The following is a 16,670-nucleotide window of genomic DNA, read 5'->3' on the forward strand; positions in this document are numbered from 1 at the left end:
AGATGATAGCATGGCTTTGGATAAATGACATATTTTGGCAAATTGCTTGTGGTTAGGTTTGATGATCGTGGACGAAGTGGCTATGATGGTTTTGGCAGTCGTGAAAGGACTGGCTTTAGCAAATTTGAATGCAGTGGACACAGTCGTTGGGGTGACAGATCAGATGAGGATGATTGGTCAAAACCACTTCCACCAAGTGAACGCTTGGAGCAGTAAGTTTATGAAAGGTGTTGATTGTTATGACAACATACTAGCTAGTATAATATGCATTATAATAATTTGGTTTCAGGGAACTGTTTTCTGGAAGAAACGCTGGGATTAACTTTGAGAAGTATGATGATATACCAGTAGAGGCAACTGGAAATAACTGTCCTCCACATATTGAAAGTGTAAGTTGCTTTGTGTTACTTTTTTAACAATTCTTTATTAAAGTTACTACTGAAAACTTCATTGGATTATGAAAAAGGAGAGACTGATATTTTTTAATGTTACCATTATCAGTAATCCTGAAATAAAAAATGTGTCTAATGAAGAACCAACACTATTTGTACATTAGTCCGCTTTCTTAAAAAATAACATGACGATTTTACCTGAAATGAAAGCAGGTGTAATCTAGTCATGAATAGGTAGGCATTCAGTTGGCTTCTTCCATTCTTGTATTATCAAACAAATTACAATGGATAGTGTTATTTCTCATCTTATGTACATTTGATCTGGTTAAATTTCTTTACAGTTCAGTGATGTTGAGATGGGAGAAATTATCATGGGGAACATTGAGCTTACTTGTTACACTCGTCCAACTCCAGTGCAAAAGCATGCCATTCCCATTATAAAAGAAAAAAGAGACTTGATGGCTTGTGCCCAAACAGGTAAGCTCACTTGATGAAGTTTAAAAGTCAGTATCTTACCTAGACTAGCGCTAAAAGTAGTACATTGTGTAGGGGTACCTGAGTACTGTGTTTATTAGCTTGATTTTGAGCTAGGTAAAGGCTAGTTGGTGATGTCTCTTTTTACCTTGTGTCTTTGGATCCTTTGGATGAAATCAGTGTGTCTCATCAGGGTATCTTGGGGAAGTCTGTAACAAATTGTCAGTTTGATACTGCTGCAACAGAAGAAGGGAAGATCCTGTGATCCATAAAAATTAGGTTGGGGAAAAGGAAGAGAGTATTTTGGGAATTGGGGAATGGAGGAGGGCAGGAATAGTAATTTATTCTTAATTTAGGTTGGGTTAAAGATGGCAGAACAGTATTAAAACTTCTGTTTGGATGTATTACAAATTTTGAGTCATTTGAATTTAAAGTTGATGTAAGTTTTCCCCATCTCTGTCATATATGTATTATACGATGTGTATAGTAAGTTTTATAACAGTTAATGCACATTTCACAAACTAACTGCTTCAGGTGTCCACTTGGTGGAGAGGTTTTAACCAACCGTCCTCGTCTGATTTGTCACACTGATTGTGTCCACTGTGTTCATATTTGGCTAACCCAATCATATCACCATGCTTGCCCATCTTTTATACCTAATTGTGGCCTTTAGGTTAACGCCACTGCCTGCTTTCTCAATGAGTTTTCCTGAAACAACTACAGTTTTCCAATGGCAGAGACATACTGGCCCTGAGAACCCTCTTTTGGACTCTTCGGAATTGCTGACTCCTGCTTCACATTCCAACAGTGTATATACCAAAAAAGTATTGAAGTGGAAGTGGATGCAGGATTAAGCAAAATGGTTGTTTCTGTGTAAATTAAAATGCAGATAATTGAATAGTGCATTGTATAAAATGTTCACAGAAGTTCCTCGGCTGGCACTTTTTGCTTAGCTGTGTAAATATACCATGTTTTCCAGAAAATTAGGCATAGAGTAAAATTTTCGTAGAGTAAAATTTTCTTAACACAAGAGGGTGTTTGGAATACTTCATAAAATGTTTTTCTTACAGGCTCTGGAAAAACAGCAGCATTTCTCTTACCCATCTTAAGTCAGATTTATGCAGATGGTCCAGGCGAGGCTTTGAGGGCTGTGAAGGTAAAGAAATCCTTGTAAGAAGTTTTTTCATTGGAAGACTTACCAAAATATTTGTTGGGACCCTTCTTTCTAAGTGATGCCAAGTGTACTTTATTTTCATTTTTTAAATTTTGTTTTCAGACTGATTATCCAACAGAAAGCCAGTTTTGCATGTAATTTTTAAGTAACAAAGGGAATTTTGATGTCAAGAATTTTTTAAAGAATGAACAAATTTTGGGTCTTTAAGTTTAATTCATAAAATTTCTTTTTAGGAAAATGGAAGGTATGGACGCCGTAAACAATACCCAGTTTCCTTAGTTTTAGCTCCTACAAGAGAACTGGCTGTACAGATCTATGAGGAAGCCAGAAAAGTAAATATGCATTTTACTTATTGTTGCTATTTTTAATTAGTGATACATTTCTGACTACCCAATGAATCCTTTGCTTACAGTTTTCATACCGGTCTAGAGTTCGACCTTGTGTGGTTTATGGTGGTGCTGATATTGGTCAGCAGATTCGAGATTTAGAACGTGGGTGTCACTTGTTAGTTGCCACTCCAGGGCGTCTACTGGATATGATGGAAAGAGGAAAAATTGGATTAGACTTCTGCAAGTAAGTTAATTTCTGTATCTGAGGTGTAGCTTTCTTTTGGTATCGTTAATCTACAATTACATGAGGAATATTATATTGCCTATACTTCCCCCATCACCAGGCCTCCGCCGAAAACCTCATTACAGTCAGTTTCCATCAGCATGTTAAGATGCTGTAGACTCACTACTTCTCTTCTCTGTTGCAAAGCCCTCCTCGTGCCACCACTCCCCATATCATACATGCAAATCATAATGCCCCTGTCTTTTTTAACCCCCTTATCCCTCCCTTCCCACCCATCCTCCCCAGTCCCTTTCCCTTTGGTAACTGTTAGTCCATTCTTGGGTTCTTGGGGTCTGCTGCTGTTTTGTTCCTTCAGTTTCTTCTTAGCTCTTCTACTCCACATACGAGTGAGATGATTTTGTACTAGTCTTTCTCCTCCTGGCTTATTCCTCTGAACATAATAAACTCTAGCTCCATCCATGCTGTTGGAAATGATAGGATTTGTTTTCTTTTTGCAGCTGGATAATATTCCATTGTTTATATGTACCACTATCTTCTTTATCCATTCATCTCCTGATGGACACTTAGGTTGCTTCCATTTCTTGGCTATTGTGAATAGTGCTGCGATAAACTTAGGGGTGCATATGTCTTTTTCAAACTGGGCTGCTGCATTCTTAGGGTAAATTCCTAGGAGTGGAATTATTGGGTCAAACGGTATTTCTATTTTGAGTTTTTTGAGGAACCTCTGTACTGCTTTCCACATGGTTGAACCTAATTTACATTCCCACCAGCTGTGTAGGAGGGTTCCCCTTTCTCCACAACCTCGCCAACATTTGTTGTCATTTGTTTTTTCGATGCTGGCGATCCATACCGCTGTGAGGTGATATCTCATTGCGGTTTTCATTTGCATTTCTTTCATGACTAGTGATGTGGAGCATCTTTTCATATCTCTGTTGGCCATCTGCGTTTCTTTGGAGAACTCTCTAGTTTAGCTCCTCTGACCATTTTTGGATTAGATTATTTGCTTTTTGTTTGTTGAGGTGCACGAGCTCTTTATATATTTTGGATGTCAACCCTTTAATCGGATCTGTCATTTATGAATATATTCTCCCATACTGTAGGATTCCTTTTTGTTCTATTGATGGTGTCCTTTGCTGTACAGAAGCTTTTCAGCCTGGTATAGTCCCGCTTATTCATCTTTGCTTTTGTTTCCCTTGCCTGGGGAGATACGTGCATGAAGAGGTCTCTATCCGGTTCTGCTGGTCTGTGGGTCTGTTGTGGTGACAGTACCAAATTGTCTTGATTACTGTGGCTTTGAAGTAGAGCTTGAAGTTGGGAAGCAAAATGCCCCCCACTTTATTCTTCCTTTTCAGGACTGCTGAAATGGGGGTTCCATGTGAATTTTAGAGTTGTTCCAGTTTGTTAAAGAACGCTGTAGTATTTTGATATGGAGTGCATTAAATTTGTAGACTGCTTTAATGAGTTTGGCCATTTTGACAATATTCATTCTACCTGGGCAAGAGCATGGGATGAGTTTCCATTTGTTAGTGACCTCAGTTTCTCTTAAGAGTGTCTTGTAGTTTTCAGAATAGAGGTCTTTCACTTCCTTGGTTAGGTTTTATACCTAGGTATTTTATTCTTTTTGATGCAATTGTGAATAGAATTTTTTTCCAATTTCTCTGTCTCCAAGTTCATTGTAAGTGTATAGGAAAGCAGTAGATTTTCTGTGTATTAATTTTGTATCCTGTAACTTTGCTGAATTCAGATATTGGTTCTAGTAGGTTTGGGGTGGAGTATTTAAGTGTTTTTATGTACAATATCATGTCATCTGCAAACAGGACAATTTGATCTGACCTCTTCTTTACCAATCTGGATTCCTTGTATTTCTTTGTTCTGTCTAATTGCTGTGGCTAGGTCCTCCAGTACTATGTCGAATAACAATGGGGAGAGTGGGCATCCCTGTCTTGTTCCCAATCTTAGTAGTAAAGCTTTCAGCTTCTCACCGTTAAGTATGATGTTGGCTGTGGGTTTGTCATATATGGCCTTTGTTATGTTGAGGAACTTGCCCTCTCTAGCCATATTGTTGAGAGTTTTTATCGAGAATGGATGTTTAATTTTGTTGAACACTTTCACAGTGTCTGTGGAGATGGTCATCTGGTTTTTGTCTTTCTGTTTGTTGATGTGGTGGATGATGTTGATGGATTTTCGAATGTTGTACCATCCTTCCGTCCCTGGGATGAATCCTACTTGGTCATGGTTTATGATCCTCTTGATGTTTTTTGAATTCTGTTTGCTAATATTTTGTTGAGTATTTTTGCATCTATGTTCGTCAGGGATGTTGGTCTGTAGTTTTCATTTTCTGTGGAGTCTTTGCCTGGTTTTGGTATTAGAGTGATGCTGGCTTCATAGAATGAGTTTGGAAGTTTGCCCGCCTCTTCTATTTTTTGGAAAACTTTAAGGAAAATTGATATTCTGTCTTCTGTGTATGTCTGATAAAATTCTGTGGTAAATCCACCTAGCCCGGGGGTTTTTCTCTTGAGTAGTTTTTTGATTACTGATGCAACTTCGTTGCTAGTAATTGGTGTCTTTAGATTTTCTCTTTCTTTCTTGGTCAGTCTTGGAAGGTTGTATTTTTCTAGGAAGTTGTCCATTTCTTTGAGGTTTCCAGCTTGTTAGCATCCAGATTCTCATAGTATTCTCTAATAATTCTTTGTATTTCGGTGGGGTCCGTCGTGATTTTTCCTTTCCTATTTCTAATTCTGTTGATGTGTGTAGAATCTTCTTTTTCTCTTACTAAGTCGGACTAGGGGCTTATTTCGTTTATTTTCTGAAAGATCCACCTCTTCATTTCATTGATTTTTTCTATTGTTTTATTCTTCTCAATTTTATTTATTTCTACTCTGATTTTTATTATGTCCTTTGTTTTGCTGACTTTGGACTCATTTGTTCTTTTTCCAGTTTCAATAATTGTGAATTTAGACTATTCATTTGGGATTTTTCTTCCTACTTTAAATAGGCCTGTATTTCTATATACTTTCCTCTTAGAACAGCCTTTGCTGTGTCCCGCAAAAGTTGGGGCTTTGTGGTGGTGTTGTCATTTGTCTCCAAATATTGCCTGATCTCTTTTAAATTGGTCATTATCCATTGATTATTTAGGAGCACGTTGTTAAGCCTCCATGTGTTTGTGAGCCTTTTTGCTTTCTTTGTACAATTTATTTCTAGTTTTACACTTTTGCGGCCTGAGAATTTGGTTGGTAAAATCTCTACCTTTTTGAATTTACTGAGGTTCTTTTTGTGGCCTCATACGTGGTCTACTCTGGACAATGCTGCATATGCACTTGAGGAGAGTGTGTATGGGTGTAGAGTTCTATAGAAGTCTGTTAGGTCCTTCTGTTCTAGTGTGTTGTTCAGTACCTCTGTGTCCTTAGTTTCTGTCTGGTGGTGATCTGTCCTTTGGAGTAAGTGGTCTGTTGAAGTCTCCTAAAATGAATGCATTGCATTCTCTTTCCTCCTTTAGTTCTGTTAGTATTTGTTTCCCATATGCTGATACGCCTGTGTTGGGTGCATGTATATTTGTAATGGTTATATCCTCTTGCTGGAATGACCTCATTCTCATTACATAATGTCCTTCTTTATTGCTTTTTACTTTCTCTGTTTTGAAGTCCATTTTGTCTGATACTAGTACTGCAACACCTGCTTTTTTCTCCCAGTTGTTTGCATAAAATATGTTTTTCCATCTCTTGACTTTTAGTCTGTGTATGTCTTTGGGTTTGAGGTGTGTGTCTGTTAAGCAGAATATAGATGGGTCTTGCTTTTTTATCCATTCTGTTACTCTGTGTCCTTTGATTGGTTTATTCAATCTGCTTACATTTATGGTGAATATTGAAAGATATGTATTTATTGGCATTGCAGGCTTTAGATTTGTGTTTACCAAATGTTCAAGGGTAGCGTCTTTACTACCTGTCTTACAAACTTCCTTATTAAGCTATTATACACACAGTCTGATGATGATTTCTCTCCCTTCTTATTCCTCCTCCTCCATTCTTTATATGTTAGGTGTTTTATTCTGTACTCCTTGTGTTTCCTTTGACTGCTTTTGTGCGTAGTTGATTTTATTTTTTGTGTTTAGTTAGTGTTTGGTTGGTGTGCTTTCTTTGCTGTGATTTTATTTTCTGTGGTGACATCTATTTAGCCTTAGGAGTGCTCCCATCTAGAGCAGTCCCTCTAAAATACCCTGTAGAGGTGGTTTGTGGGAGGCAAATTCCCTCAACTTTTGCTTTTCCAGAAATTGTTTAATGCGTCCTTCATATTTAAATGATAATTGTGCTTGATACAGTATTCCTTGTTCTAGGCCCTTCTGTATCATTGCATTAAATATATCATGTTGTTATCTTCTGGCCTGTAAGGTTTCTGTTGAGAAGTCTGATGATATCCTGATGGTTTTCCTTTGTAGGTGACCTTTTTTCTCTCTCTGGCTGCCTTTAAAACTCTCGCCTTGTCCTTGGTCAATGCCATTTTAATTATGCGTCTTGGTGTCCTCCTCCCTGGGTCCCTTGTGGTCTTCCAAGGTCTGAGAGACTATTTCCTCCCCCAGTTTTGGGATGTTTTCAGCAGTTATTTCTTCAAAGGCACCTTCTGTCCCTTTTCCTCTCTTCTTCTTTTGGTACCCCTTTAATGTGGATATTGTCCCATTTGGCTTGGTCACACAGTTCTCTGAATGGTCTTTCATTCCTGGAGATCCTTTTATCTCTCTCTGCCTCAGCTTCTCTGTGTTTCTGTTGTCTGCTCTCTGTTCCATTAACGGTCTCTGGCACCCCAGCCAGTCTGCTCTCAAGTCCTTCCAGAGATTGTTTTATTTCTGTATTCTTCCTCCTAACTTGATCCTTTAGCTCTTGCATATTTCTCTGCAGGTCCATCAGCATGGTTATGACGTTAATATTGAATTCTTTTTCAGGGAGTTAGGTTAAATCTATCTCTCCAGGCCCTCTCTCGGGCACCAAGAGTAATTCTGGACTGCACCAAATTCCTCCGCCTTTTCATGGCGGTAGAGGAAGCTGTAGGCAGGTAGCGCTTGTGTCACAAAGTCCTCTCCTGCTTGTTGGTCACCTTGCCCTTCTCCGCTGCCTGTGCCGGTTACCCACACACCAGGAGCAGCTTCTGGTTTTATTTCCTGAGCTGCTGCAGGCGGTGCAGCCATCGGGGCATCCCCGGGCCCTGCGGGGAGAGGCAGGCACACTGGGTGTGCTCTCCTGCGATAACGGCTACCCTTCACACCCTGTCCCAGCTTCCTCTGTCTGTGCCGGGCTGCCACATGCCGTGGAGCCTCTGAGTCTGTCCCCGGTGGCTGTGGAGGAGGCCCTGGGCAGCTGCTGTGGGCGCAGCTACTCTCAGGCTGCTCCCCTGCTGTGGCAGGACCACTCGGGAAGGGTAATTGACAGGAGGCTGTTTAACCACCATGAGGGGCTTCAGAACTGCACTTCTGCTCAGAGTGTGTGTTTATGGTGCCTGAAGTTCCCCAGGATACCCAGCTGCTGGTCTGAGTGTGGCTGGATGCTGTGAGGCCTCTTTCTCTTTACGTCTTTCAAAAAGCACTCGCTTTTCTTTTGTCCCTAGGGCACCAGCAGTGGCAACCTGCTCACATGTTTTACTGTTGCGTTTCCCTAATATCCAGCACACCATGTACTGTGTGTCTGTGCTCCCGGTGAGGATGACTAGGGCTTGGTATTTAGCATACCTGGGCTCCCTCACCCTCCTCACTCCAACTCCTCTCCTCCCGCTGGTGGGCGGGGGTTGGTGGAGTGCTCAGCTCCTGCCGGTCCTCAGCTTGTATCTTACCCCCTTCATGAGGCGCTCGGTTCTCGCAGCTGTAGATGTAGCCTTACTGTTTGTTGTACTGTATCTTCTGGCCTCTCTTTTAGGAATAGTTGTATTTGTTGTATTTTCAAAAATATATATGGTTTTGGGAGGAGATTTCTGCTGCCCTTCTGTCGCCACCATCTTGGCCCCTCCTCTGAGATGAAGCTTTTTTAATATTAGTGGTCATTTTGTAGTGATTTATTAGTATTTAGATTAAAACATGAATGATTTTAACTTTCTACATAGTCTTTGAAAAATAACAGTTAGCCTGTATTGGTACAGAGTCAAGTAATAATCTCCTTTGCTTGTGTGACTTAAGTGTATTTCATGTGTTACTTTGTGTAGTAAGAGTGTTGGATAAATGTATCAAGCTTAATTAAAGACACAACTATATTCAACTGTAAGTTTCTCATCAGATCCTAAATTGGGTGTTTTTTTGTAACAGATACGTAGTGTTGGACGAAGCTGATAGAATGCTGGATATGGGATTTGAACCTCAGATACGTCGTATAGTTGAACAAGGCAGTATGCCACGGAAGGGTATTCGCCACACCATGATGTTCAGTGCTACCTTTCCTAAGGGAATACAGGTGTTGTTTTTTTAGAAAAAATACAACTTCCTTTTTTAGAACGTATTTGTTAATAAGTACTTGAGTGTCTTCAGACACTTAAAAAGTTAGAGTAATAATACTTCAGGCTTTTATTTTTCCCTTTTTTCAGTGGCTTGCTCATGATTTCTTGGATGATTATATCTTCCTGACGGTAGGCAGAGTTGGCTCTACGTCTGAAAGCATCACGCAGAAGGTAGTTTGGGTGGAAGAGTCAGACAAACGGTCATTTTTGCTTGACCTCTTAAATGCAGCAGGTAAGGTGAATTATAAGTAGTGTCAGCTAGGTGTAAGAAAGACCAGTTTGGCTCTCCTTAGCCTCTACCTTGTCTTTCACTTACCTTCTTAAGTGTTAAGTTTTTATTAGCTCCATGTGCTTGTTTACCTAGCACAAAATGAAAGCCAGTTAATATTTAGAAAAGGTAATTACACCTGTTGCTGTTAGTAAACAAAATCTTACATACAATTTTTCAGGGAAGGATTCACTGACGTTAGTGTTCGTGCAGACCAAGAAGCGTGCCAGTTCTCTCGAGGATTTCTTATCCTGTGAAGGATATGCTTGTACCAGTATTCATGGAGATCGATCACAGAGGGATAGAGAGGAGGCCCTTCACCAGTTCCGTTCAGGAAAAAGCCCGATTCTAGTGGCTACATCCGTGAGTACATTTTTGTTTTTGGGTTATGCATGTTTGACTATTGCTTTCTTTTAACAAAAGTTATTTTTCAGGTGGCAGCAAGAGGATTAGACATTTCAAATGTGAAACATGTAATCAATTTTGACTTGCCAAGTGATATTGAAGAATATGTACATCGGATTGGTCGTACAGGACGTGTAGGAAACCTTGGTAAAGTGTTTTAGTTTGACACAGAATCTGAAATACTAGAACCTTTATTTTTAAGGGAAGGTTGGACATGACATCAATCAGGTGTCAGATAACAGTTATTTGTATTCCAGTTTAACTTGAATTATAACGTCACATTTTTGAGTTGTGGTTATTCTGCATATAAGTAAAAACACTGAGCAACTTCACAGGAATCCAGGCATTATATACATATTTGGACTCTTGTAGGCCTTGCCACCTCATTCTTTAATGAAAGAAATAGAAATATCACAAAGGATTTGTTGGATCTACTTGTTGAAGCTAAACAAGAAGTGCCATCTTGGTTGGGAAACATGGCTCATGAACACCACTGTAAGGGCAGCAGTCATGGACATTCTAAGAGGTACGGATTGTTTCCAGCCTTCTTATTTTTCTCTATGGGGGTTAAGTAAAATACTGTGCACAATTCGCATACTTGGATAAGGGATGGCCTTAGGAAGGCTGAAGTGGAGTCAAAAATGTTGATGTTAACTGCTCAGGTCTTCAGGAACACTATTTGAGGAATTGACCACATTGGAAACTGGTTTGAAAAATCAGAAATAGTGGGTCTATGGACAGGAATTGTCATTTTATTGAATTTCTTGTTCATTAAAAGAATTCTTCCTTTTAATAGTAGATTCAGTGGAGGATTTGGTGCCAGAGACTATCAACAAAGTAGAGTTTCCACCAGTTCTGCCTTTAGTAGTAGTCATGCAAGCAGCAGCCACAGTGGTGGAGGTGGTGACAGCAGCAGCAGAGGATTTGGTGGAGGTAACATAATTTTTTCCATTTCATATTTTTGGCAAAGACTTCTTTTTTTCAAAGAATAAATTAGTGGAGAAATTTAATTTCTAAAGAACACAAAATCCAATTCTGTAGCTATCTTTTACAACGTTTATATTTAAAGTACTTGAGAAGAAAACTTACTTAAAAGTGCTGGCTGAATTTTTTTTTAATATCTCTTGACAGCTGGTTATGGAGGCTTCTACACTAGTGATGGACATGGAGGAAATTACAGCTTCCAGGGTGTCAGCTGCTGGGGCAATTGAATCTGCTTTACAACAAAGTCATCCTTGTAAACAACCTCATCTGGAAACCACATGTATCTTAGCCAGAACATATCGTGTAGCTTTAAGAACTGCTGTCCAGTTACCAACTGTGATTGTCCTGAAAATTCAACGGAGCTCAAAGACACAAGAAGAAAACAGTAGTCAACAGTCTATTAATAAAGTTGATTTAAAGATTTAATTGATGTAGCTTGGATTAACCCCCCCTCCTGCTTATTCCCACCCCAAACTGCATTTATACTTTTTTGACTAAGGATCGTTTGTTAATTGTGACTTAAACTTAGGACAACTTACTGTTTTGATGTCCTTTTGGCTCACTAATGCCCAAAATGTCAATCGTTCAAATAAAGATACTGAAGTTGGGCTAAAATCAAACCTTGGCACACAGGTCTAATGATGTCACTTAGCAGGAATCATCAATTTGATATAAATGTAAAGGAAAAAACTTGGGCAGTAGCTTGTGTTGAGACATTTTCATAAAGGAAGACTGGGAAGAAAAACATCTTAATGCTGAATTAGTTCAAAATGTGGCAAATTGTACTAAGTGATTTGCTCACTCTATTCTGGTTTGGCATTTAGAACTTTTGAGCCATTGCAGCTATGTTGAGGTGGCAAGTACAAATGTATCCATATATATTTCAAAACATTCTTCAAGCATTTTGCAAGTAATACAACTCCTCTTGTAACGTTTAGGGTAAAGTCAGGCAAATGTGGGCATACTATTAGGAAAAGTGAAGAGGTTTGATAACAAGTGCTTGGAGGGGATTTCATCTTAATTAGATGTTTTTGATGCTGGCCATGCATGAAATTTAAATAGTAGATGACTGACCCATGGCAATTTACCAGTCCTCTTTATGGGTTAGAATTTAGTCTTTAACGCATGCTAGTGTTGATGTTTCTTGGTCAAGAGGATATAAGCAGGATTATACAGCAGGCTTTAATACAGACTCACATTAGTCTGTTAAAACTGCACTGAAATGTTAAAATGGCTTACTTTTGTAGACTTTGTAGATTAGAGTAATAAACAAATCCTTGAGATCAAAGAGGATGAAAATATGTACTCTACTGCACAAGGTGTCATTTCTCTATACTGCAGTTGTATTCTCTCTTAGTTGCATAGGATTCCATTATATTTATAGCCTCTTTCCTAACTTGGCCAAAGACGATTGTCCATCCCTAAAAATACCTCTGCCACTTTGAACTCTCTGCTAATTTTGTGTCTGGAATGCAGTAATCTTTACCAGTTAATCTTGATGATGGCATAATGCAAAAACATCATAAAGTGCAGGAGATTTCAAGCATATTGTGCCTTGTAAAACATAAGTAGTATAGGCATTTGTTATGGTGCTATTACACTTAGTGTAAAGGTTTAGACTCTTGTACATTTTCACCATAACTTTCTACAAAGTTCTTACTGCAGTCAGAGAATTTTATATATGCGTCTTGTGTGCGTGTTTTAAAATTCCAATCTTATTCTGTCTCTTGGACATGGTTGAAGGCAGCTTATTAACTATACATTCTAAAATGTTATTTGGAACCAGAGTCGTCGTTGAAATCTATTTGCACACAATAGATTTTAGATACTTTTTGTTGCTAGTTTGTGTAATATTCATTGAATATTTTTGACACAATTTATTTTTGTAAGCCTAAATGTGTTCTTAGAAAGTTTAGAGAAACTTGACCAGAGGACAGTATGAAAAAACACTGGCACTTAAATGTTGAACATCACTGTATGTGAAAATGTGTTTCAGGGTAGTATGAGCTTTTAATGTTAAGTTTTATTAAGCTTGACTCAGATTAATCATTGGCAGTGTAGCTAGCCAATGATTTCTTGACAATATTTAAGGACAAATGGGCAACTTGAAATTAAAATATGCCAAGGTTTTGATATACTTAAAATAGTCATGAAACATTTGTGAACACTGGTGTGAAGTATCCACATTATCAAAAGGTTCTCTTAGTTTTGTTAAGGTATATGTTTGGTTTGGTTTCTAGTAACTAGCATATTTGCAATCCTCAAACATGGTTATCTTTGGTAGTCCCATAATGAGTGAATTTTCCAATGTTCTGTCCACCAGGAATATTTTCACTTTTAACAAATGTGAAACTTTTAGCAAACTAAAAACAAATGTTGTTGGTAAAACATTTAAACTTTCTAAATGGAGACATTGGACTTCATGTCACTGTAAGATTATTAGTGCTAATTGTATTTGTTTTAGGTGCTACCACTGCATGTGCTGGATTTATTCTGTTTTTATTAAAGTGAAAAGTTGAACTCAGCCTTTTTGTTTTCAATGGTGATTTAATGAGGTAGAAATGAAATTGTACTCTAAACGTGAAGAATTGAAAGTCAGATTTCTTGGTGTTATGCCAAAGCTATTTGTGAAATAGTGCTAGCTCATGAAGCCAGAAGCATTTGTGCTCCTTAATGTTTGGGTAAATGATGGTGGAATTTAGGTTGGAATATAGAGAAGAGGATCTTCATTGTAAGTCACAGAAATATGAAAAGCCCATATGTGTAGTGTGTATTCCATGGATCTAGTTAAGGATCAAGAAATAGATGGACCCTGTTAAGTGACAGCAGAAATGGCATAGGTGTCCAGACTACACAATATCATTTATTTCTGTTCTATGATCATCTATTATTACAACACACTAATGCAGGCAGTCACTAACAATTAACAGATGAAAGAGCAAATCAGTTAAACATAAATCATAAAAGGCTACAAATCTTTTTTTTTAAGGTAGAGAATCTCAGTGTCCTTTCTGTCCTGATGGAACGAACATCCCATCTCTATAGAGGGCAGGGTGAGCGCATTACGGATAAATGACAGTGTATGGTTGGTTTTTTTGTTAGTACCTTTTTGTAAGTGAAACATTTATATTCTATGTTTTTTCTAAATTTTAGTATCGTTAATCTACAACTATGAGGGACTTGATGTTTAATAGACTCCCTCTATCACCAAGTCCCCCCAATGAACCCCATTACAGTCAGTGTCCAGCATAGTAAGATGCTGTAGAATTACTACTTGTCTTCTCTGTGTTGCGCAGCCCTCCCAGTGCACCCCTGCCAACATAATACGTGCTAATAATAACGACCACTTTCTTTCTTTTCAACATATCCTTCCCTTCAACCCATCACCCCACTCACTTTCCTTTTCATAAGTGTTAGTCCATTCTTGGGTTATATGAGTCTGCTGAATTTTGTGCCTTCGGTTCTTTGCTTGTACATATACTCCACATATGAGTGAAATCATTTGGTACTTGTCTTTCCATGCCTGGTTTATTTCACTTTGCATATACCCTCTAGCACCGTCCAGGTTGTTGGCAAAGATAGGATTTGATTTCTTCTTACGGCTGAATAATATTCCATTGTGTATATGTACCACATCATCTTCATCCATTCATCTACTGATGGACTCTAGGTTGCTTCCATTTCTTGGCTATTGCATATAGTACTGTAATAAACATAGCGGTGTGTATGACATTAAAACTGGGCTTCTGCATTCTTAGGGTAAATTCATAGGAGTGGAATTCCTGGGTCAAATGTTACTACTATCTTGAGTTTTTTTGAGGAACCTCAATACTGCTTTTGACAACGGTTGAACTAATATACAGTCCCACCACCAGCAGTGTAGGAGAGTTCTCCTTTCTCCACTATGTCTCCGTTTGTCTTTTGGATGGCTGTGATCCTTAACAGGTGTGAGCCTATATCTCATTGTGGCTTTAATTTGCATTTCTCGTGACTAGCAATGTACAGCATCTTTTCATGTGTCTCTTGGCCATCTGAATTTCTGTGGAGAACTGTCTGTTCAGCTCCTCTGCCTATGTTTTAATTGGATTGTTTGCTTGTTTGTTGAGGTGCATGAACTCTTTATATATTTTGGATGTCAACCCTTTATCGTATCTGTCATTTATGAATATATCCTCCCATAAGGTAGGATGCCTTTTCTATTGGTGCTGTCCTTTGCTGTACAGAAGGTTTTCGGCCTGATGTAGTCCTGCTTGTTCATTTTTGCTTTTGTTTCCCTTGCCCAGGGAGATATGGTCATGAAGAAGTCATTTGTGCTTATGTCCAGGAGATTTTTGCATATGATTTTCTCCAAGAGTTCTATGGTATCATGCTTTACATTCAGGTCTTTGATCCATTTCGAATTTACTTTTGTGTATGGGGTTACACAGTGGTCCGGTTTCATTGTGGCACATGTATCTGTCCAGTTTTGCCAACAGCAGCTGTTGAAGAGGCTGTCATTTCCCCATTGTATGTCCGTGGTTCCTTTCTCGTGTATTAATTGACCATAAATATCTGGACTCTCTTCTGTTTCTTCCATGGTTTCTCTTACTTGTTGTTACTTCTGTGAGATAAAACATTGTCTGGAGTCCCAGCTCTTGGTGTGCAGTGGACAGGGGTCACTTTTTTGTATGGCTTGTGGTGGTCTGATTGTGTGAGCAGTTTGCTTCATCCATGCCTCTGTGATCACACAAGTCACTGCTGGGGTTACTGTGGGTGGGGCTGACCTCCAGTTGGCCTGCAGCAATGGCAGGGACTGCTGCGCAGAGGCATGCAGAACCTGGATCCCCTGGGAAGGAAGGAGCTCCTAGGGCTGGTTCCTACAGGCATCTCCCCAGTTGGGCTGAAACAGCTGAGAAAACGTGGACGTCCTCACTGCCTACCTTGCCCAAAACTCTTGACACTAGTGCTGGGCCAAGTGGGTTGTCTTCTGGCCACCTACAGATTCCGGGCTGTGTTGCAAGCAAGGCGGATGGAACATCTGGGCCTACCGAGAGTTCCTGACCTGTGGGACCTACTTTAGATTGGGGAGGTGTCTGTCACCTCTCTTTCTCATCGTTACCCTTGCCCCCCTGGCACGCCTTCACTGCTGGAAAGTCTTTTCAAACTACCCACCTTGATGTTTTGTCAGGCGCTGGCAGGTCCTGACTGCTTTCCACAACTGGCTGGAATCTCAGCTACCCGGAGCACTCTGCATTTTTGTTGTCCAGCCCCACTAATCACCAGAGTATCGTGTCATGTGGGCTTGTGCTCTTGAAGCAGATATTCAGTGATTTGGGCTCCTTTCCTCTCCCTGCTCTGTTCTTGTTCCTCCCACATGTATGCTGGTGTGGGAGGAGGTCTTAGGTTCTGCTGGGTCTCAGCTTTGCCACTTTACCCTTTCTGTAATGTCTTCTCTTCCCCAGATATAGGTAGTTCTGCACTCTAGGTCATTTTCAGTCTGGTGGTTTTTCACGGTTTATGTTTTTGGGGGAGGGGGATTACACTTTGTCTTAAATTTTCTGCCATCTTTTTCCTTCACTAGAGTCATTATACTGTTAGAGGATAAAGAAGACACTTCAGAAGGGACTGAGCATTGGGGTCTCAGAGTTGGGGTGAGGGGAGATGGCATAGAACTGTGCAGCACAGTAGTAGGAATTAATTTACAGAAGGGGGACAGTAGATGATAAAGAACTGAGAAAAGAAAGGGGAGGGGTATGATTCTGGCTGACATAAGTACCAGACACCTTGGACGTGGGGAGTGTAAGAAATGAACTCCATTGGCACCAGGTGATGAGATAGCAAGGATTGGATTCTGGATAAATTGATTTAGGATTCTTGGTAAAACTGAACAGCCCACAAACAGATGAGCCTAACACTTTACGTCTAGTGGGAAAAGAGGGTTTGGTCGAGCATA

General features: G+C 39.5%; 2 protein-coding genes across 2 annotated transcripts in view; one reads left to right on the forward strand and one right to left on the reverse strand.

Annotated features, from left to right (window-relative positions):
* The window catches only part of LOC130682203 (cullin-4B-like), a 474,485-nt gene that overhangs the window by 311,073 nt on the left and 146,742 nt on the right, over positions 1-16,670 (reverse strand). The gene's annotated exons all lie outside the window — the stretch shown is intronic.
* LOC130682162 (ATP-dependent RNA helicase DDX3X-like) lies at positions 70-11,089 on the forward strand. The gene is made up of 12 exons (XM_057496311.1): positions 70-389; positions 734-869; positions 1,937-2,022; positions 2,274-2,372; positions 2,453-2,613; positions 8,894-9,038; positions 9,169-9,313; positions 9,531-9,712; positions 9,784-9,901; positions 10,127-10,280; positions 10,551-10,687; positions 10,886-11,089. Exons 2-12 carry the CDS (start codon positions 749-751, stop codon positions 10,963-10,965), a joined length of 1,428 nt encoding a protein of 475 aa, XP_057352294.1. The 5' UTR covers positions 70-389; positions 734-748; the 3' UTR covers positions 10,966-11,089.

Source organism: Manis pentadactyla, chromosome Y (genome assembly GCF_030020395.1).
Source record: "Manis pentadactyla isolate mManPen7 chromosome Y, mManPen7.hap1, whole genome shotgun sequence".
Taxonomy (NCBI): Eukaryota; Metazoa; Chordata; class Mammalia; order Pholidota; family Manidae; genus Manis; species Manis pentadactyla.

Bases quoted from the DNA above. Each gene is read 5' to 3' on its own strand.
- LOC130682162 (XM_057496311.1), top strand. From the start codon at position 749: ATGGGAGAAATTATCATGGGGAACATTGAGCTTACTTGTTACACTCGT. The intron at 2,614-8,893 runs GTAAGTTAATTT...TTTTTGTAACAG, and splicing joins ATTGGATTAGACTTCTGCAA to ATACGTAGTGTTGGACGAAG. The intron at 10,281-10,550 runs GTACGGATTGTT...TCCTTTTAATAG, and splicing joins AGTCATGGACATTCTAAGAG to TAGATTCAGTGGAGGATTTG.